This window comes from Vigna radiata, unplaced genomic scaffold (genome assembly GCF_000741045.1).
Source record: "Vigna radiata var. radiata cultivar VC1973A unplaced genomic scaffold, Vradiata_ver6 scaffold_111, whole genome shotgun sequence".
Lineage (NCBI taxonomy): Eukaryota > Viridiplantae > Streptophyta > Magnoliopsida > Fabales > Fabaceae > Vigna > Vigna radiata.
Window position 1 is genome coordinate 120,837 of NW_014543596.1, and position 19,073 is coordinate 139,909.

General features: G+C 30.2%; 2 protein-coding genes and 1 pseudogene across 3 annotated transcripts; 2 read left to right on the forward strand and 1 right to left on the reverse strand.

The window, feature by feature from the left end:
- Positions 1–7,348: 7,348 nt before the first annotated feature.
- Positions 7,349–8,014, forward strand: LOC106754521. Its single transcript, XM_014636540.1, has one exon. It carries the CDS (start codon positions 7,349–7,351, stop codon positions 8,012–8,014), a length of 666 nt encoding a protein of 221 aa, XP_014492026.1.
- Positions 8,015–12,287: 4,273 nt separating this feature from the next.
- LOC106754538 lies at positions 12,288–13,788 on the reverse strand (annotated as a pseudogene).
- Positions 13,789–15,675: 1,887 nt separating this feature from the next.
- Positions 15,676–18,990, forward strand: LOC106754547. 2 transcript variants are annotated; one of them, XR_002666935.1, is made up of 7 exons: positions 15,676–16,116; positions 16,195–16,298; positions 16,415–16,641; positions 16,751–16,993; positions 17,557–17,775; positions 17,865–18,022; positions 18,108–18,989. XR_002666935.1 is itself a non-coding variant. In XM_022777987.1 (6 exons), exons 3-6 carry the CDS (start codon positions 16,492–16,494, stop codon positions 17,937–17,939), a joined length of 687 nt encoding a protein of 228 aa, XP_022633708.1. In that variant the 5' UTR covers positions 15,676–16,116; positions 16,195–16,298; positions 16,415–16,491; the 3' UTR covers positions 17,940–18,990. The 2 variants fall into 2 exon arrangements, 1 of the variants encoding a protein (XP_022633708.1); XM_022777987.1 differs by having other exon boundaries at positions 17,865–18,990.
- The last annotated feature ends 83 nt before the right edge of the window (positions 18,991–19,073 follow it).

The following is a 19,073-nucleotide window of genomic DNA, read 5'->3' on the forward strand; positions in this document are numbered from 1 at the left end:
ATATATATATATATATATATATATATATATATATATATATATATATATATATATATATGTATAAAAAATATTTTAAATTTAATGATATATTAAAAATGTTTTAGAGTATTTATATTAATTATAATTGTAAAATGTGAAAAGTTACTTTATTCTTACTCATCTATCTATATCGAAAGGAGATTTAAATTTTTTATAATTATTAGATTAAAATTTCAACATCTGAATATTCATCCAATCTATCTATTGTATAATTTTACAATAGTTAAGGAAATCTAACTCAATGAGTTGAGTAAATCGTGTAAGTTATTATAAATTTTCTTATGTTTTTAAGGATATTTAAGTTATAACTTATTTTAAATATAATGCTAATTAGACGCGTGAATTGTCACGTTATCCTTCTTCAATATTATAGTTAACAAGTCCCACAAAAAGGTTTAAGAACACATTACCCTAATGATTCATTTGATTTGAAAAATGAACTCATAATTTTGGTTGTCTTAATCTCTTACCGATATTAGTCTCTTAATAGGTTTTAATTCTCTGTTGTTTAATTATTTAAGTAGACTTTTTCTTCTAAGGTGTTTATATCTTTGTTTTAATCTTTTTACATCTCTTATTTTAAATTCGTTTTTGGTTATCCTATCGTTGTTTTAATACATTTTAATTTGTTTTAAATTTCATATAGTTTTGTCTTGTAAATTTTGTATCTCTTTACCTTCTAAGTTTGTTTTGTAGAATTGTTCCTATTTCATTTGTCACCTTAATTCTAGAAATAGTTCTTTAAGTACTTAATCACTATAGTAAAGTGTGTAAGTACAATTAGATAAGCTAATTACCTCTTTTCCTCCACAAGGCTGATGGTTGAGAAAGGGTTGGGGCGTGTTGAAGGCCAAGATGCGCCAACTTGGGCTGCTGCTGAGACAAACCTATCGTATAGAAGGACTAAACAGGCTGGCCTAGGTCGACGATCGAGATGGATCAACCTAGGCTGATGGTTGAGAAAGGTCGGCCTAGGTTGAAGGTCAAGATGAGTTGGTTTGGACCAAAGGTCGAGACGTGTTGGTTTGAACCGAAGGTTGACACAAGTCAGCTCAAGCAAAAGGTCAAGATAGGTCAATCTGTACTATAGGCTAAGACAGATAGGCTTGTGTCAAAAGTCAAAACAAGTCGACTTAAACCAAGATAGATAATGAAACTCAAATCGATTATCAAGATAGATCGACCTGAACCAAAGATTGAAATAAACTAACCTAGACCAAAAATTGATACGAGACAACCGATACAGCACAAGAAAAAATGATTATGTAAATAAATAGAAATGTAGTCTATTTTAAAATTTGATCAATTCAAAATTCTTAAATTTGACCGGTGTGATCAATTTCAAAAATGAGAAAGTTGGAGTTGCAAAGGTAAGGAGATAAACATCTTTTGTTACCTTTTCTTCCTTTCTACTTTTTATTACAATTTTATTTCAAGTGCACCTAACCATTTTTTTTTTCTATTTCATTGTAATTTTATTTTAATTAGTAGCTAAATCTAATAAGCATACGTATAGATGATGATTGACGAAAAAAAGAAGTTATTTTATTAAAAGAAAGAAAATACATGATTCCATGATTTTGGAAAGAGGATAACAGTTTTACTTAATATTTCATTTCATTGAAAACTTTCTGTTGGCATAGTTTTTATAATAAGACAAATGTTGTACATGGAATTAAAAGGACTTTTACCATTGAAAAATACATTCAAATGTATTATTCTATAGTTTTTTGTTGACATTTATTGCTTAAGATAATGGTTAATAATTATTCTGAAATCTCGATACTAGTTAAATGACTATATAAAAAAACTTGTTTGAAAGAAGTGGAGAATTTCACAACAAATAGTAAATGAAATCAAGAAAAGAAAAACTTGTTGTATACGGTTAACTAGTTAAGAATTATCGTTAATGTTATTTTAAAAATAATTATTAAAGATGTAAAAGAAAATATCTATTTGTTAATAGGCATTTATTTTATTTGTATATGGGATCAAAAATATTCATAAAGCAGTGTTCGATATGAAAAAAATATAAAATTATGTTTTTGGTATTATAAAATATTAAACAACAATTTTGTTACTACAAAATAAAATCTTAAATTTGAAATTTATGAAGAAGCTATTCAACTTAGTTCGAATTAAGTGCATTAAAAAATCTACTTTATCTATAAAAATATAATTGAATTAAATTGAATAAATATATTGATTACTCATAAAATTCGATTTTCTTATGTGTTTGGGTGGCATATTTCAATAATTTTAAGAAATTAAAATTTATGATATTTGAATTATGTATAATTAAATTCTTTTTATTTTTAAATATTTTGTTTAAATAGAATAATTAAAATATCTTACATTTGAATTCTCTTATTTTAATAAAATGATTAAATTTATCTTTTAAGATAAAATTTCATTTCAAAAATATTTTATTTTAAAATATAAATTTTTAAAATTAAACTTTACAAAAATTATTAGTTAAATTTAAATATTCAAATAATATTTAACTTTTCTTTAAATATATATGTGTATAAAGAAAGAATGACTAGTTATAAATTTTCAATTTTAAGTTCTTTAATAAATTTTTAATTTCATTATTTTAGTTATTTTGAAACACCTTTTCAGAATTGCTCAATTTTATTTTTTTAATTTTCTCATCCAGAAAACTCATTTTATTTTAAAAGAAAAATTAAATTTATCATATAAATAAATCATTATCTTAAAGTGTCTTATCTAAACACTCAAGTCAACGTGAGATAGAGAGAATAGACATGTAAGAAGGTAAATGAACTTTAAAACTTATCCTTTGTGAAAATTATAGATATTTGAAGTTGAAAATGTAGAAGAACATACTTTATCTAGCAACTTGATTCACTTAGTTTGAAAATGTAAAATTCAACTCTCCCTTTTAAATGAAAAATAACGAAAATTACTTCGTATCATTAATAACATATTTCAGAAGTGGGAAACAGGATCAAATCATATGTTTGAGAGGCCTTTAGTAAATTTAAGAATAAAGTTTTTTTGTAATGTTAAATTATCTATTAATTTTTTTGTAATTAATTTTATTTAACATTTATTTTTCAATAAATAATAAGATCAATATGTTTAACCTTTATTGAAAAATTATCTATTTTAAATAAGTTTTTATCCTCTTTAGCATTGAAATCCTTTCGATTAAAGCAACTCATTATGGAATTGATAACATTATTTCACAATCTATATATGCATTGGAAAAAAAAATCCATTCTTTTCATATAATTAAGAATGTCAAATGGTTTATCATTTTTAAGTTCTATAATTTTCTTTTAGATATTTAACTTTGCAAATAAATTTAGTCCATTCAGATCTAACAAATTATCATGTTTCAAAAGGATTTTTCAAGATTTAAACATTTTTCAAGTGTTTTGGAATATTTATTCTTTGAAAAATCTATATCAGTAATTTTAATAGGTCCTTTAATAAATATCTCAAATTTGTATCAATATATTTTTATTAGATTGGGCTATATATATTTTCATATTATTATTATTCTCTCAATCTCCTCCTTCTTGTCATGAGTTTGAGAATCAAACTTATCTTCATCAATGTTAGATATATTATATTTTTCTTATCTTTATCTTTTATCTTTAGCTAGTTTGGTATTATTTCTTATTTGTATTTTTGACTTAATCCATATTTTTTCTATTATAAATAAAGGATCCTATGTGTATATTTAACACAAAGAGATTAATCTCATTCATAGTTTTCACTATATAGAGTCAGGTTCTTTTGAGTAAAAAATTCTTCTTTCCTCTATCACTACACTCGTCGCTACCAGTGACGATGCCATCTACCGCTGTTGGCGGTGTCATTTACCGCTGTCGACAGCGTCATCGTCTACTGTTCATTGGCAGCGTAATCGTCTACCGCTGCCACTACCAGAGTTACAATTTCGACTCACAATCACACGATTTTAATTGTCTTGGCCAGACAACCACTGCGTCATCAATGACGCCTTCATCGGAGCTCTTATGTGTTTTCAGCATCTTTTGAAGTTATGGATCTACTCCTTTTTTCTTCGTGCATGGTGACATGTGTCGTCTCTTTTTAGGCAACAGTTTAAAGTGTCAAGGTCGCTCTTTTTTCTCTTTCAGGTTCGTCGTGTGTTGTCACGTGTCACGTCTCCTCTCAGGTAACTATTCAGAGCATCAAGGTTGCTCTTTTTCCTTTTTCAGGTGTCTTCATTGGAAAATCTTAGTATTTTAAGGTTCTTTTCTTCTTTTCATCCATGGCTTCTTTTGTTGTTTATTTTGATCTCTCTTTTGTCATTACGTTTGACTTGTCCATATATGCTTTTTGTTTCGTGGCAAAGATGACTCTTGTTAGTTTATTTATAATCGTGGCGACTCTTCAAAATTGACCTCTTTATCCATTGATGTCAACAATGCATTCCTCAACAATGATTGGCAATAAAAGATTTACATGGAGCAACCTCCTAGATTTGTTGCGCAAGAGAATCTTCTGGGTTAGTATTTCATTTTCTATGTCGTCTTCACAAATCATTAACAATTTGGTGTCACTCGAGTGTAGAAGGAGATATTTTTACTAATTCATATTAGTAACAAGCTTGGTACATACGATTTGTATACACTAACTTGAAGGGGAGTGTTAGATGTATTATGTATATCTTATCTTTTATCTTTAGTTAGTTTGTTATTATTTCTTATTTGTATTTTGGACTTAACTTATATTTCTTTTATTATAAATAACGAACTCTATGTATATACTCAATTAATCTCATACATAGTTTTTACTATATTTAACAATAACTAGTTACCATCTCTTTCTCTATTGTTGACTTCACCTATATTTATATTGTCATTATTTTGTTCATTTCAAGAACACCCACTTGTATTTTCTAATTCATTTTTTTATCTATTTCTATAAATTTATCTATAGCTCATTTATGTTGCAATTAAAGCCTCAACTCTTCTCTTCTAAAGTTTTAAATAGTTTAATACATATTTTTTAGTTGACATATCCATATATTTTGATATAAAATAAAAAAATTATAATATATAAAACACTACTAAAGATAAGTATATAAAAAAAATTAAAATAATAAAATTTCAGTATTTGAAATATATTTCATATAACGATAAAAATATATTTAATTATTATTTAGATTTTAAATTAAAATTATAAAAATAAAAATATAAAAATATGATTAATGGATACGGAATATCAAGAAAAATAATGAATTTAGATTTCTTTTTTTCATAAGTTTTTATACTGTCCTTTTAATGTATTTGATGTTTTAAAATATAATATAAATCTTTTTTTAGTATATCAAGATTTATGTATTATGAATGTTTAGGGTTTACAGAAATAACACAAAAATAAATTAAGCTTTAAATTCATTAGTCGTCTCTATTTATGTGGGGTTTTTCCATTTGGATCTCTTTCTTATTAAAATCTTCAATTGAGTCCTTGTAAGTGTTAATTTGAATCGATTGAGCCCATTAAATTTATTTAACGGAGTTAAGTTTGTGTACAGGTGGGAGGTTGATGTGTCTATTTTTTAAGACGTGTCATGGTGAGAGTTAAATACGTGGAATTTAGCAACTTTTGAAATTTTAATAATATGGACTTCTGAGATGGGATTTAGGATTCAAAAGAAGAGGAAGAAGAAGCTATAGGTGGCGAAGACCACAAATTGCAAAAACCCAATCGCTAGTTCGCTCAACATTTTCACCACCGCGAGACCAGAAAAACCCTAATCACGAGAACCCTTACTCGCGTGAATGTTCAACCCCAAATTAGCGGACCTTATTCGCGAGTTTCTCCATGTCGTCGGACCACCACAACCCCTCCATGTAAGTCACCGCAAACAATGCGTCTTACGCCTTCATCTTCTTCTCACTTCCATGGAAACCTGCAAAATCAAAAACACAAGGCAGCAAATCACACAACCCGGAATCGCCCAAATCAACCACTACAAATTCACCTCCTCTTGCAACCTCTTCACACCCAAATCAGACCACGAACCAGATTCACAAAACCAAACCAGTTCTGCGAATCGAAATCTTCGAGCCACCGAGAGCCCACGAGCAACTCGCAAAACGCGATCAACGTCTTTCTCTCCATCACGCCACCATGAAAGGACCTCCATTATAACTCCCCCTTTGCACTCTTAAAAATCAAACATTTTTTATGTCAAACCTAAAAAATTCCACGTATAATACTCTTTGCAAGCCACATCTGAGATAACATCCACCTCATGTTCATAGCTCATCAAAAACTTAACTCCGTTAACTTCATTTAACGGCAGGGATTAATTCTTTTCAATTTTTCAATCTTAAGGACTTAATTGGTAAAAAATTAATTGGGACAAAAACACAAAAATAGGAATTTCCGAATGGGTTTAACCATTTATAATTAATAAAAAATAATTTTGTGATTATATTAAAATGAATAAAACTAATTTTGTATAAAAAAACTTAAAATGAAATTGTCGGATATGGATTTCCGATAATCATATATTCGGATATGAAAATCCGACTAATATTTATTAATTTATATAAAAGTTTAATAATATATTTATTTAATTATTTTATTAGTTTTTAATTAATTTTAAAATTATATATAATTTTGTATTAGTTTATAATGTAATTATATAATTTAAAATGAATATACATTAATTTCTAGGATTTATTAAAATTAATAAAACTGATTTTAAAAAAAGTACTGAATACAAATCGGATGTGGAAATCCGATAAAATTGAATTAGTTGTGCCGAAGCACTAGGATTTGTTTCTTCAAGATGCAGGCATTTATAACAAATTTTAGTTATATTACTTATTATTTTATAATTATATTTAAATTTATGGGTAATTTTTGTGAATTTATAATATAATCAGATAATANGTAATTGGTGAAAAATAATTGTTACGAATGTTTCATATTTTTGCATATTGTTTTATTAATATTATTTAAATAGGTTTGTTTTATACAAAAATTTAATAAAACTAGTTAACTGCATTTTTATAATTATTAATTTTTGTTAATATAAAAAATGCATTTTAAATATTTAATTTTTATAATCTTTTAGATATAATTTATACGTGATTTTTTATGTTTATGAAATTTTTTAATAATGTTATATAGTTTTAAGTTTATTTAATTTGGTGTTTTTTTTAAAGTTAATTACATTGTTAATAAATTTATAATTGTATAATGTATTGCATTAATGTATAATTTTATAATATAATTATAAATTTTTAATTTTTTGTATTATTTTTTTATTTTATTATAGGTGATTATAGTCTAAATGGACGAATATTGTTATGGGATAGATTCTGAAATAAATTCTAGCAGACTATCAGAATTTTCGTCCTTTATAAATGAGGGTGTTGAGGGAGACCTTACAAATAATTTCACAACAAATGAAATATTTTCCTCTCGTGAAAACTTAATTGAATGGGTAAGAGGGATTGCATATAATCTAGGATTTGTTGTGGTGACTATAAGATCCGATAAAGCTATCGGTCAACCTGAGAGGAAGACATTTGTGTTGCTAGGATGTGAAAGAGGCGGAAAATTTAGAAAATACAAATCAGACCAACCTAGTACATATGGGACCCGAAAATGTGAGTGTCCTTTCCAGTTAAGGGGCAAGCCATCTAGTAATGGCGATGGATGGGTATTGCAAGTGATATGTGGATACCACAACCACGATTTAGCAGAAACTTTAGTGAGGCATCCTTATTCTGGTAGGTTAAATTCTACTGAACAACCAATACTTGTTGATATGACTAAAACCCAAGTAACACCGACAAATATTTTGTTGACCCTGAAACAAAATAATGATCATAATGTAACTACAATAAAACAAGTTTACACAGAAGGTATACATACAAACACTCATTCAAAGGGTCAAGAACTGAAGTTGTTAGTGACCTCTTTTGGACGCATCCTGATGCAGTCAAGTTATTGAATGCATTTAATGTTGTTTTGTTAATGGATTCAACTTATAAAACAAATAAATATTGATTGTCATTGTTAGAGATGGTTGGTATGACATCTACTGGGTGGACCTACTCAACCCGCTTTTGCATTCTTATTAAATAAGCCACAAAATAATTTCACTTGGGCTCTTAAAAAGTTTAGAAACTTATTTTTGACATCTGAGGTCTATCCACAAGTCATTGTCAGTGATAGAGACTTGTCTTTGATAAATTCCATCGGCAATGTATTTCCTCAATCATATCAATTGTTATGTCGCTTCCATATTATAAAAAATGTCAAAGCGAACTGCAAAATATTAGTTGATTGTGCGGAAGCATGGGATGTCGTAATGGGAGAACATCATGGATTGTGAAGATGAATCTATGTTTGGTGACTGTGTGAATCGCCTTAAAAAAAAATTTAAAATTATTAAAATAGAATATTTAAAATAATTATAACAAAAAAATTAAAATAATTAAAACAAAATATTTAAAATATTTAATTCAAATATTAATATACATAATAAAGTATTTAAAATAAAACAATTAAATAATAAACTATTTAAAATGAAACAATTAAATAATAAACTATTTAAAAAACAATTTAATAATAAAATATTTTAAATAAAACAATTCATTTCAACTATGAAACAAAAAAACAACATACAATAAATCCGTAAAACAAAATAAAGAAAAAAAAAACGCATGTACAATTATTAGAACAGAAAAATTAAAATAATTATAACAGAAAATTTAAAATAATTAAAACATAATATTTAAAATAATTAAATTCAAATATTAATATACATAACAAACTATTTAAAATAAAACAATTATATAATAAAATATTTAAAATAAAAGAATTAAATAATAAACTATTTAAAATAAAACAATTAAATAATAAACTATTTAAAATAAAACAATTAAATTTTAAAATAAAAGAATTAAATAATAAATTATTTAAAAAACAATTTAATAATAAAATATTTTAAATAAAACAATTCAATTCAAATAAAAAGAATAAACTATAAAACCAAAAAAAAAAACAAAACCGTAAAACAAAATAAATAAACGCATGTATTATAAAAGAATATTTAAAATAATTATAACAGAAAATTTAAAATAATTATAACATAAAATAATGAATTCAAATATTAATATAGATAATAAACTATCTAAAATAAAATAATTATATAATAAACTATTTAAAATAAAACAGCTAAATAATAAACTATTTAAAATAAAACAATTAAATAATAAATTATTTAAAAAAACAATTAAAGAATAAAATATTTTAAATAAAACAATTCATTTAAAATAAAAACAACAAAAGATAAAACGTAAAACAAAAAAAACGCATTAGGCATGTATCGGATATGGGAAACCGATACAGCCTACATCGTATATTGAGATCCGATGCTGGTTGTATCGGTTTCCGATATCCAATACATACCTATCGCGTTTCACCGTTTCACATAACCATATCGATAGATCACCATATCACACAAATTTAAATAATTTCTAATAATCTAATTTATACATGCAGTCTATAAACATGCTACAATCATGCAAAAACAACAAAAAAAATTAAAAGCATGAACCAACCTCAGGAACGTTTGAGCAGTGAAAAAAATTGAAGAACGTTTGAGCAGTGAAGAAAATTGGAGGATGAAGAAGACTAATTTGCACTGGGGAAAATGCTAAAATGAGCTCGCATTAGTGTGCGCACAACACAACAAAGAAAAGAAAAATGAAATCCTACAAGAACAGTACAGTGTTTCTGTACCTCGGTTGCGGAAAAAAAAAAAGCTTTGGAGGATCACGGTGGTGGCTGCTGTACTCGAAAAAAATAGATTTTACTGTGTGTGCTGTGTGACTATGCTCTGAGAGAGGAGAAAGGAGAGTAAGAAGACTGATACGCGGGGCCCAAGCCCACCAAATAAAGAACAACCCAAAAACATGGAGAGGGGTAAAAGAGACCTTTATGCACATGCAGGGGTGAGATTAGCTTGATAAGGGGTGCACCGGGAACTTTCTTATTTTAGAAATTGAAATAAACGTGTACTCCATATAGATTCTAGAAGCTAGCACATTTAGCACATGTCTTAGAGTTAGGAAACGTGATTCATATTGGCTGAACACGTTTTCATCACCAAGCTCAAGGTTGAGGAGTCTATATAACTCACCTTGCCTGCCCATGTATTCACTTTTGAATGATATAGAGTTTTGCTATGCTGATGCATTTCCAGCAACTAGACTCTGCCCAAAAGTCACTTCATATTGAGCTTTCATCTCCATCTAGCTTCCTTCCAAGTGAGGGCCGCTTGAGCTAGAGCTTTCAGCCATCGTAGAGCTCTTCCTCCACCATTGCCTCCACTGATTTCACTCCTCCCCCACTGCTAAATCACAAGCGTTATCAGCCGCTGCATCCAAGCATCCAGCTACCGTTTGATTCCACTTCCGCTGCAACTAAATCCACATCCCTGGCTGGAGCATCCTTATCAAAGACTGAGATGGTGTGAGAAATGAGAGAAGGGTAATGGTGTTGTGAGAGGAGGGATGGTCTGAGAAAGAGATAAGGGTAATTGTGCTTTGAGAAATGAAAATGGGTGAAATTCAATGCACACACGTTAAACCAGACTCTGAAATTCAATCTGACTCCTATCCTGTCCTGGGAATCTTTGACCATGTTTAAAATTGAAATTCTGTTATAGTTTGGAGGTGCAGGATGAAATGCTTGGAGGTGGAGGATGAAGCACTCTTCTTAAGGGAGCAAAGATAGACTTTTTGTAAGAAATTATTCACCATCCAAGTCTCATGGCCCAACAGAGCCCAAAGAAAAAGCTAAATACACTGAAGCAATTTGAGTTTGGGCCTGAAGAATAAATTTATGAGAGTTTCTTTGTGTATTCTTTAAATTTCTTACATCACTTCTCATCTATTCTTTCTGCATCTCTATAAATTCTTGCATTTCGGATTTTATAATCGAAAATGTAAGTTTTTTTATTTCAAAATTTACAATCTAGAATACATATTTTATTTTATATTTCAAATTACACAATTCAAAATATATTTACAATTAAAAAATGTATATTTTATTTCATATTTCAGAATATATAATTTAATATAAAAAAAATTGTATTTCAATTTATACCTTATATAAGTATAAAATTGAGAGTGCAGAGTGAAATTGTGAAAATGCAAGAAGAAATTACCTGAGGTTTTGGAATGTATTTTTTACTTAGTAAAGTCCATTTCCAAAATGAATGAAATTAATACAAATTATTTGTTGGGGGGTGTATAAAGATAAACCTATAAATTTTTAATACGTACTTTTTTAAACCCTCTTTTTCTCTCCTTTGTTTTTTCTTTTCACACCTTTTTTTTCTTTTTCACACCGTGTCACCTATGCATTTACACCTTTTTTCTTTCTATATTTCTGTTCGTGAAACATTAACAAAATTGAAAAATAAAAGCTACAAATTCCCTTTCAATCACATTTAGATGAAATTCAGTGTGGATCTTATCGAATTTGAATCTCATTTTTTATTTGATAAGATTTATATGAAATTTCAATTAATAAAAGACAAGGAATTGGAAAATTAACACTAGAGTATGTGTTGCCGACACTTCCCAACCAATTTGTCTTATTTTCAACCATAATTGGTTTGAACCTTTTCGTGTTGAAGCTTTATTGCATACTTGTGATTATACAGAATCATGACATTCAATCTGAGAGTCTATAGCTCTGTCAAGTTATACCAAACAATGAAATGGTTTATTCATAACCAAGTGAAAGAGCACAAGAAGCAGTTTCATAGATCATCACAACATTGTTAGCATATTCATGACTTATAGCAAAATCTAAAAATGCACCTTGCATTATGAGAGAGGCAACATTGAAATGACTTATTAGAATCTTCAGATTAGAGCAATTAGAGAGATGAATAAGATGGTGATAGAGCTAAATGACAGATAAAATAACACTCTTGTTTTCTATACCTGAGATCAAACCCAGGTTCATGCCTTTACCAATGAAGCTAGCTGCCACTATATTAAAATACCATTGACAGCATATGATGCAGGTATCAGGTTCAGAAACATATGTTGGATCCATCACATTCAAGAAACTAAAACTATAGTCTTCAAATATAAAGACTAAAGTTGACTTTATAAGATTAAAAAATGTAATTCAATTTTCATCTTTCTAATAATTTATCAAAGTACAAGACAGTTGATACAGAATGAGATAAAAAACAGAACTTGAAACACAAAATATATGTAACCTCAAAAAGCTGGTTTACAATTGGCAAAGGAAATAATTCTTGTACTTATTCCAGGTCTAATAGGATTTGATGACTATGGAAGCAATTCATTCACACAGAACATGGGTGAAAGAGATATAGCATAATTTAGATTATTCTTCCTTCTTGCAGTTGCAGTTTTATTGTATAACCCCCTAAACTCTAACAGGTTTCTGAAGGACTGCAGATAACACAACTTCAGGTTTGCCTGACCCAACACTATCAATCTTCTCTCCCACAACCCATTTCAACTTATATCCAAATCTTTCAATCAACCGAGTCAAAGATTGCTTCTTTTCTTCATTTGCACAAAAGAAGTTATCCAGCCATAACAAACCACCTGTCCTCAAAACTCTATCAATGTCAAACATCAGAAACTCCAATTTCTCACTCTTCCCTCCAACATCCAAGCTGCTTGAACCATGAACCAAGTCAAACACATTGTCATAGAAAGGAAACCTATGATCCAAGCTCAAGTAAAGAGGAAAAAGCCCTCTTGCAGCAATGAATTCACTGAATGGGGCATCAACATTGAGAGTGTTGGTAACCACAGTAACATTCCTATCAGCCATTCTAGCAGCAAAGGAACCAGACCCTCCACCAATGTCAAGCCCTATTCTAACCCCTCCACCTCCCAAGGCCAACACATCATCAACCAGAAAATCGTTCTTACTCTTACCCTTGACAAACTTAGCATTCTCATTGCCATGGACCAAATCAAAGCAACCAATGCACTCCCTACTCAACTTCTTACTATTCAAACACTCAAAGTTCTTACAACCAAGACCACTCCAGTTAACAGTCTTATTACCAACAGGCTTCCAAAGAGAATCTGGAAAGGGGTACAAACCTAACTTGGAAACAGTCTTTGCAAAACACCTCCTCCTAGGCAGAGGCTTACACCCTCTTAAGATCAGCTTCTGCGCCACACTCCAATCATCAGGGCAAGCTTCGAAAACCTTGTAACTCATGAACTGAGACAGCAGGTCCGAATTTTTCTCACATGTGTGACCCACAGATGGCACCATCTCAGTGATCCCAGTTCTTAAGTCTTTCCCCAGAGGGAGCTCGTGGCGCTGGAGGAAGAGTTTGAGCTCGGATGCAATGTTGGGTCGTGAAAGATCAATGCTTTCGTAGCCCAGAAGGTCTTTCTCCATCTGGGCCAGTTTCTTCTGGGACAAATCGATCTCCCTGAGAATGAGTGAGACCTGCTCCGAGATTAGAGAAGTGTTCTTGTGAGCATGATGGTGGAGAAGGTGATGGGGATGATTTCGGGAAGCAGTGAAGAAACTGAACACAGTGTTGCTCTTTGGAATCGGGCTGTTCTATCTCCAATTTTCAGAGAAACTGAACCCATCTTAGTCCTTTGGAATAGAGAGACAGACACTGAATCAGAGAGTGAAGTAAATTATTTGAAGATTTGTTAGGTTTGGAGTAAGTAAGAAACTTAGTTTCAAATATAACCAAATCCAAATGGAACCTTGTCGGTTGTGTTTGTAATGTTTTTCCTTTTCATGTTATTTTTTTGTGTGGCTTGTGTCTCATCATATCTTGCTCATTGTTTACATAGATATTAAATCTAAGCTAATATCATAATTAATAAACAATCTTGTTCTGACTTGTTCTAACAAAGTGGTATAATACCTTGCCGTTTTAGCATTCAACTTTTATTTTCACTTTCACTTGTGTTTTCCGTTTTTATTAAGATATAAACAAATTTATTTCGAACTATTTTAAATAAATTTTATCAATTTAATATATTTTTAGTACTATAGATATTAATTTTTCAACCATTATCAATCTCACTCAATAGTTATAAATAATATATTTATTATTGAAAGTAAATATTTTAGTAAAATTATTTATTATACTTAATCTGTGTAAAGATACTTATTAGTGTAGCCATAGTGAAATTGGACCTGGTAAGATCAATGCAGCAATGATAGAAAGTTAAGGTGAAATGATATTGTGAAAATTCTGGCACAGTTAGTCAGGATTGCTAACTTTTTAGGTTCTAAATTTCCTACCAAGAATTACAGCAGCTTAGCTGAAGCTTGAGTCTCATATAACTGAAATAAGCCAAATTTGTGATTTATCATGACCATGGACATATTCACTTTATGTACACTATTGGCAATTCTTCTTTAAATAAAAGTAACCTTGTGTTTTGCAGGAGATCAGAAGAGAGCTTGGAATGGAAACAATGGAGGAACAGAATGTGCAATTGTCGAAGGTAATGGCATCATTCAATATTAAATATAGCTTGGTTTTTAAGAAGATATTTGAATGTTTTAAATGTTATTGTTTCTTCTCTAAAAAAACGTATTATTTCTTGACAGGTCAACAAGAAATGTGAAAAATGTGGTCATGATGAAGCTAACTTTTATACCAGACAGGTACCGTTAGACTTTATAATGTATATTTGGCAATTTGATCTTAATCTTATTTAAAGTCCATAATTATTTATTTCAATCATTCTTTTTTCAGATGAGATCAGTATATGAAGGGCAAACTATTTTCTATACATGTACCCCGTTGTGGTCATCAATCTCAGGAGAATTAGTGGTTTACTTTAAGGATATCTTTGGAAGGAATGTACCAAGAAAAATAGAATGATCTTTGAGGTTATTTTGTTCTGATAATATGTCGCACCTGGCCCCACTAAGATTGTTATCTGGACTTGGTTATTAATTAATTAGCCTTTTTACCTTAAATTTCTTTTCTATATCAGCTATAAATAATTAACACTACATGGAGAAATGGCTAACAGTACAACCCAAGTAGGCTAGATTCAACATAAAAATTGGGTTGTCTACTCTGTTGAGCATGAAAGTTTTCGGTTCCTCATCTTTATATAATAAGATATTTTAGCCTTTTAACTCAGCATCTCTCTGTTTAAAAAATCTTTCCAAACTTCCCATCCTAAAGTTGATTTGAGAATTTTGGTTATGTTGACTCTTCATACGTTTGGTTGCATATTTTACACTTGTCTATTTAGTTTTGGTGCAATGACGTATATGTCGAGTGTGGTGAACCTGTATTTAGTATATAGTTATATGTTTAAGAATATTTAAGAATTATATTTTGATTAGGTAGATATTTAAGAATTAGGTAGATATATTTTGACATCTATGCAGGTAGCAGATAGTTATATGTTTTCCATCTTAGTATTTTGTAGTTGTTTTGTTGTATATGACTATTTGTTAACTAATGTGAATATTGAACATCTTATTATTTTCAGGCAAAGCACACATGCTATCAAAGAATCTTGGGTGCAATGTCTCAAGTGTAGAGTTACCTTGTTCAATCTGTGGCGCTGTTCTCATCATGGAACACATCATGGAACAAATTATTTCTTTGGCCCTTTGGTGGATCTTCCAACATCTACAAATTTGTTATGAATATAAAGTTGTAAAATATTTTTGTTTGTGAATGGGGCTAGACACTGGCAATTCATTTTCTTCATTGCAACTTTTTTTTTTTTATTTCCAATCTTTTATTTGGGCGAATTATTAGTTTTTTTGCCTTGCTATCCAGCACCTTGATTTTTCTACTCTGTACTCGCTAAAACTTGTAAATGCTTCTTGAAATATGATATTCATATTTTGCTCTCTTTTGATATTGGTGAAAGATGTCTTGCAAGAACCCGTGTCTATTTTCCTTAACCAAGAAGGTGCACAAAGAGGAGCAAAAGCACGATCTTTTCATAATCATAAGCCCACTTATGATGTTACGAGCAAGGGTTTGGTTGATGGTTCTTTTGATTTGACATTGTTTAGTGAAAAGAGGTTATATTCAGATGAGTACACAATATAGCTTAATCTTTTATAATTTGAGTTGTTTTAACATTNTTTTTCTTGGTGTAGGTTCATGTGGTTTGATAACATTGGTGGGGGATTAGACACTGCTTTTCAGAACTTGTTACTTAAGAAAACATCAGTATTGGATATTATTCCTTTACATCGGAAAGGTGTTGAAAGTTCCTCCTGCTCCTTTGTTTTCTTATCCTTGGCTTTTTTTTTATGTTCCTTGTTTTTTTGTCTTGTTTTCTTATTCGGAAATATTGAAACTTAGTAATCTGTGCAGAAATTAAAAGCATATTTAGGCCATGTCGTGATTCCTAGCTTACACTTTGCCTGAAAGGATGGAAAGCTGTTTGGCATATGATTGAAAAAATATATACCACCGCAGTTGACTATGGTAATCTTTTGAAGGAAGAGAAAAAGGGTCAAGGGAAGAGAAGAGCTTTGTCTGAGCTTCTTAAGCTTTTAGAAAGCAATGGATTGTCTCGACACAAATCAGCTTATACAGGAGTATGAAACTGGCTTTTTATTTTCATGAATGTCCAGATTACTTAATAAAATTATCTAAGAAAATCCCATTTTCACTTTTTTCCTTTCTTTTATTTGAACTAATATACAGGACCAGCATAAAACTTGGTGGTTCCTTCAGCTTTATGAGAACATATCATATTTACTCCCAACCAGCAGTAGATTAGAGTGTGTAACCCCAGGAATTCCTGAAGTTGAAAATAAGAGTATTGAAGAAGAAAGTTTGCTTATGGAGTGGAAAACTGCCACTGATTATTACTACAAGAGTGTTGTGTCCGTGCTGCTTATGCAGCAGATGTGCCTCAATCCACATAAAGATATAACTTTTCAACAGGTGAAATGACTTGTTCAATTTATTTGTAGTGTGAGATTCATTTGGTTTTCGTACACCTGCTATTTTTTTCTTATTTTTCCTCTGCATTATATAATATGTTCTACCTTGTTAGTTTTCTACAGTGATTATGATAGGTTTGGTACAGTTTACAAAAAAAAAAGGAAAAAAGAAGGTAGTTAATACAGTTGTAATTACATAACTGTAACAGACTATTATAAATAGTCTTATTAGGAGGTGAGCAGGCAGTTTTTGGGGAGTATTTTCTAAAGGAAAAAGTCAGGAGAGACAGGTCCTTTCGAAAGATCTTTAAAATTGTACATGGTTGTTCCTGTTCTTACCACTTTGGTAGAACAGTGCTGTTTGGTTTCTTAATAAACATCCAAGAACTGTCTTGGAGTTCTCTTGTAAAGTCTGGGTTAGCTATCAGATTATTTATTTAATAATTGGATTTTTCATATTTGCTGCATTGCTTTTTTAATAGTTACAGTTCTTGGAAGATGCTATCAATCTTGCCCACAAGTTTCTTTGACTTCTAAGTCATATAATTGCTTTGGTTTCTGTAGGTTGACAGTTCTAGTTCTTTCCTCAATCAACTTATCCAGATACAACAGAAGCAACTGACTGCTGCCAGTGCATTCAACAAACAATTGAAATGCTTTAGAGAACGTGTTTTTACTCTGGGGAAATTGTTTTCAATTTCCTTCACCGATAATGAAAAAAATTATATTTGTTCTATTATTCCCAAACAGGATGCTACTTATAAGTGCATGTGGCAACAAAAAGTAAGCATTGTTATTAAAATTTTATTTGGACATCTGATTTTGGTTGTGTTTTAAATANTTGTATGAATTCTTTTTNCTTGATCANGCAGCAATTGTTTGATACTCTTTATGCTACATCACAAGAAGAATTGCTTTTACTGAGAATATTAGAAAGTAGCCTTTAAACACTTGCAACAGAGCCAGACCCTTAGTCAGTCGGATGATTGCTTTCATTGAAGAATTTTTACCGTCGTTCAGTAAATCAAAGGTGCATATGTTGGTTATCTGCTGTAGATTTCTTTGAATTTGCAGAAATACCTACTCTCTTCTGATTCATGAAAACATGATTACAGGAATCATTGGATTGTTACCTAATTGGGAGGTCCAAAGCTGTGACTGCACTGACTTCTTCCTTGCATCCTTGCATTGTTACTCAAGAAATGAAGNTGCTGGTTTCTGAAAACTTCAACACCATTTGGGATTTTAAGGGTCGTTTTCTTGAACTACAGGTGCAAGATTTTCAAGAGCAAGATTCGGATAGGAGTACAGTTAGAGAAGTTCTGATCTAACATTTTCTAGAAATAATTGACAAGGTACTTGGTATTTTGACTTGTCCTTGTCAAAACCTAGTATTTTGAAATTGAAAATTGGGGAATAAAAAGATTTTTTCTTCAGGCAAAATTAATCGAGGATGAGTTTACAACAGCAAGACGAAAATTTTGGTAAAAAAATCTATCTGGAGATATATTGATAGGAGATTATTAGTGTATGAGAGGAGAAGGAAACGTTAGTTCTTGACAAGCAGGGGCGGGAATTGGTTGTATAAACAGAAGAGCATTAGTTGTAGAAGCTATTTTTTGTCATTTGGTATATTCTGAACAGGACTGTTATGCATGTTGGGGGAGGTTAGGCTCCCATCATTGCTTCTATTCTTGTATTCTTCTACTCTCTAATAATACTAGAGAGGTTTCCACAGAGTTCATGTATCATTTCTGTGAGAGTTAGAGTGAGTCTCGATTAGGTTTCTTGGTGGGAAACCTATCAATTTGGTCCCACTTGCCGGATCTAAATTGGGTGAGACGCGACACGAAAAATGGAAGCAAGATTGGAGGCTATTGAGATCACAATGGAGAGAATGAAGGCTGAGTCGGCGACTGTACGGAGAGACCTACAACAAATCATGAAGGTTTTGGATACACGCGTCAACCAAACGGAGGGTAGTTCGGATGACAGTTCGGTGAACGACAACCTCATCGAATTGTGGGGGAAATGATAATATATATATATATATATATATATATATATATATATATATATAT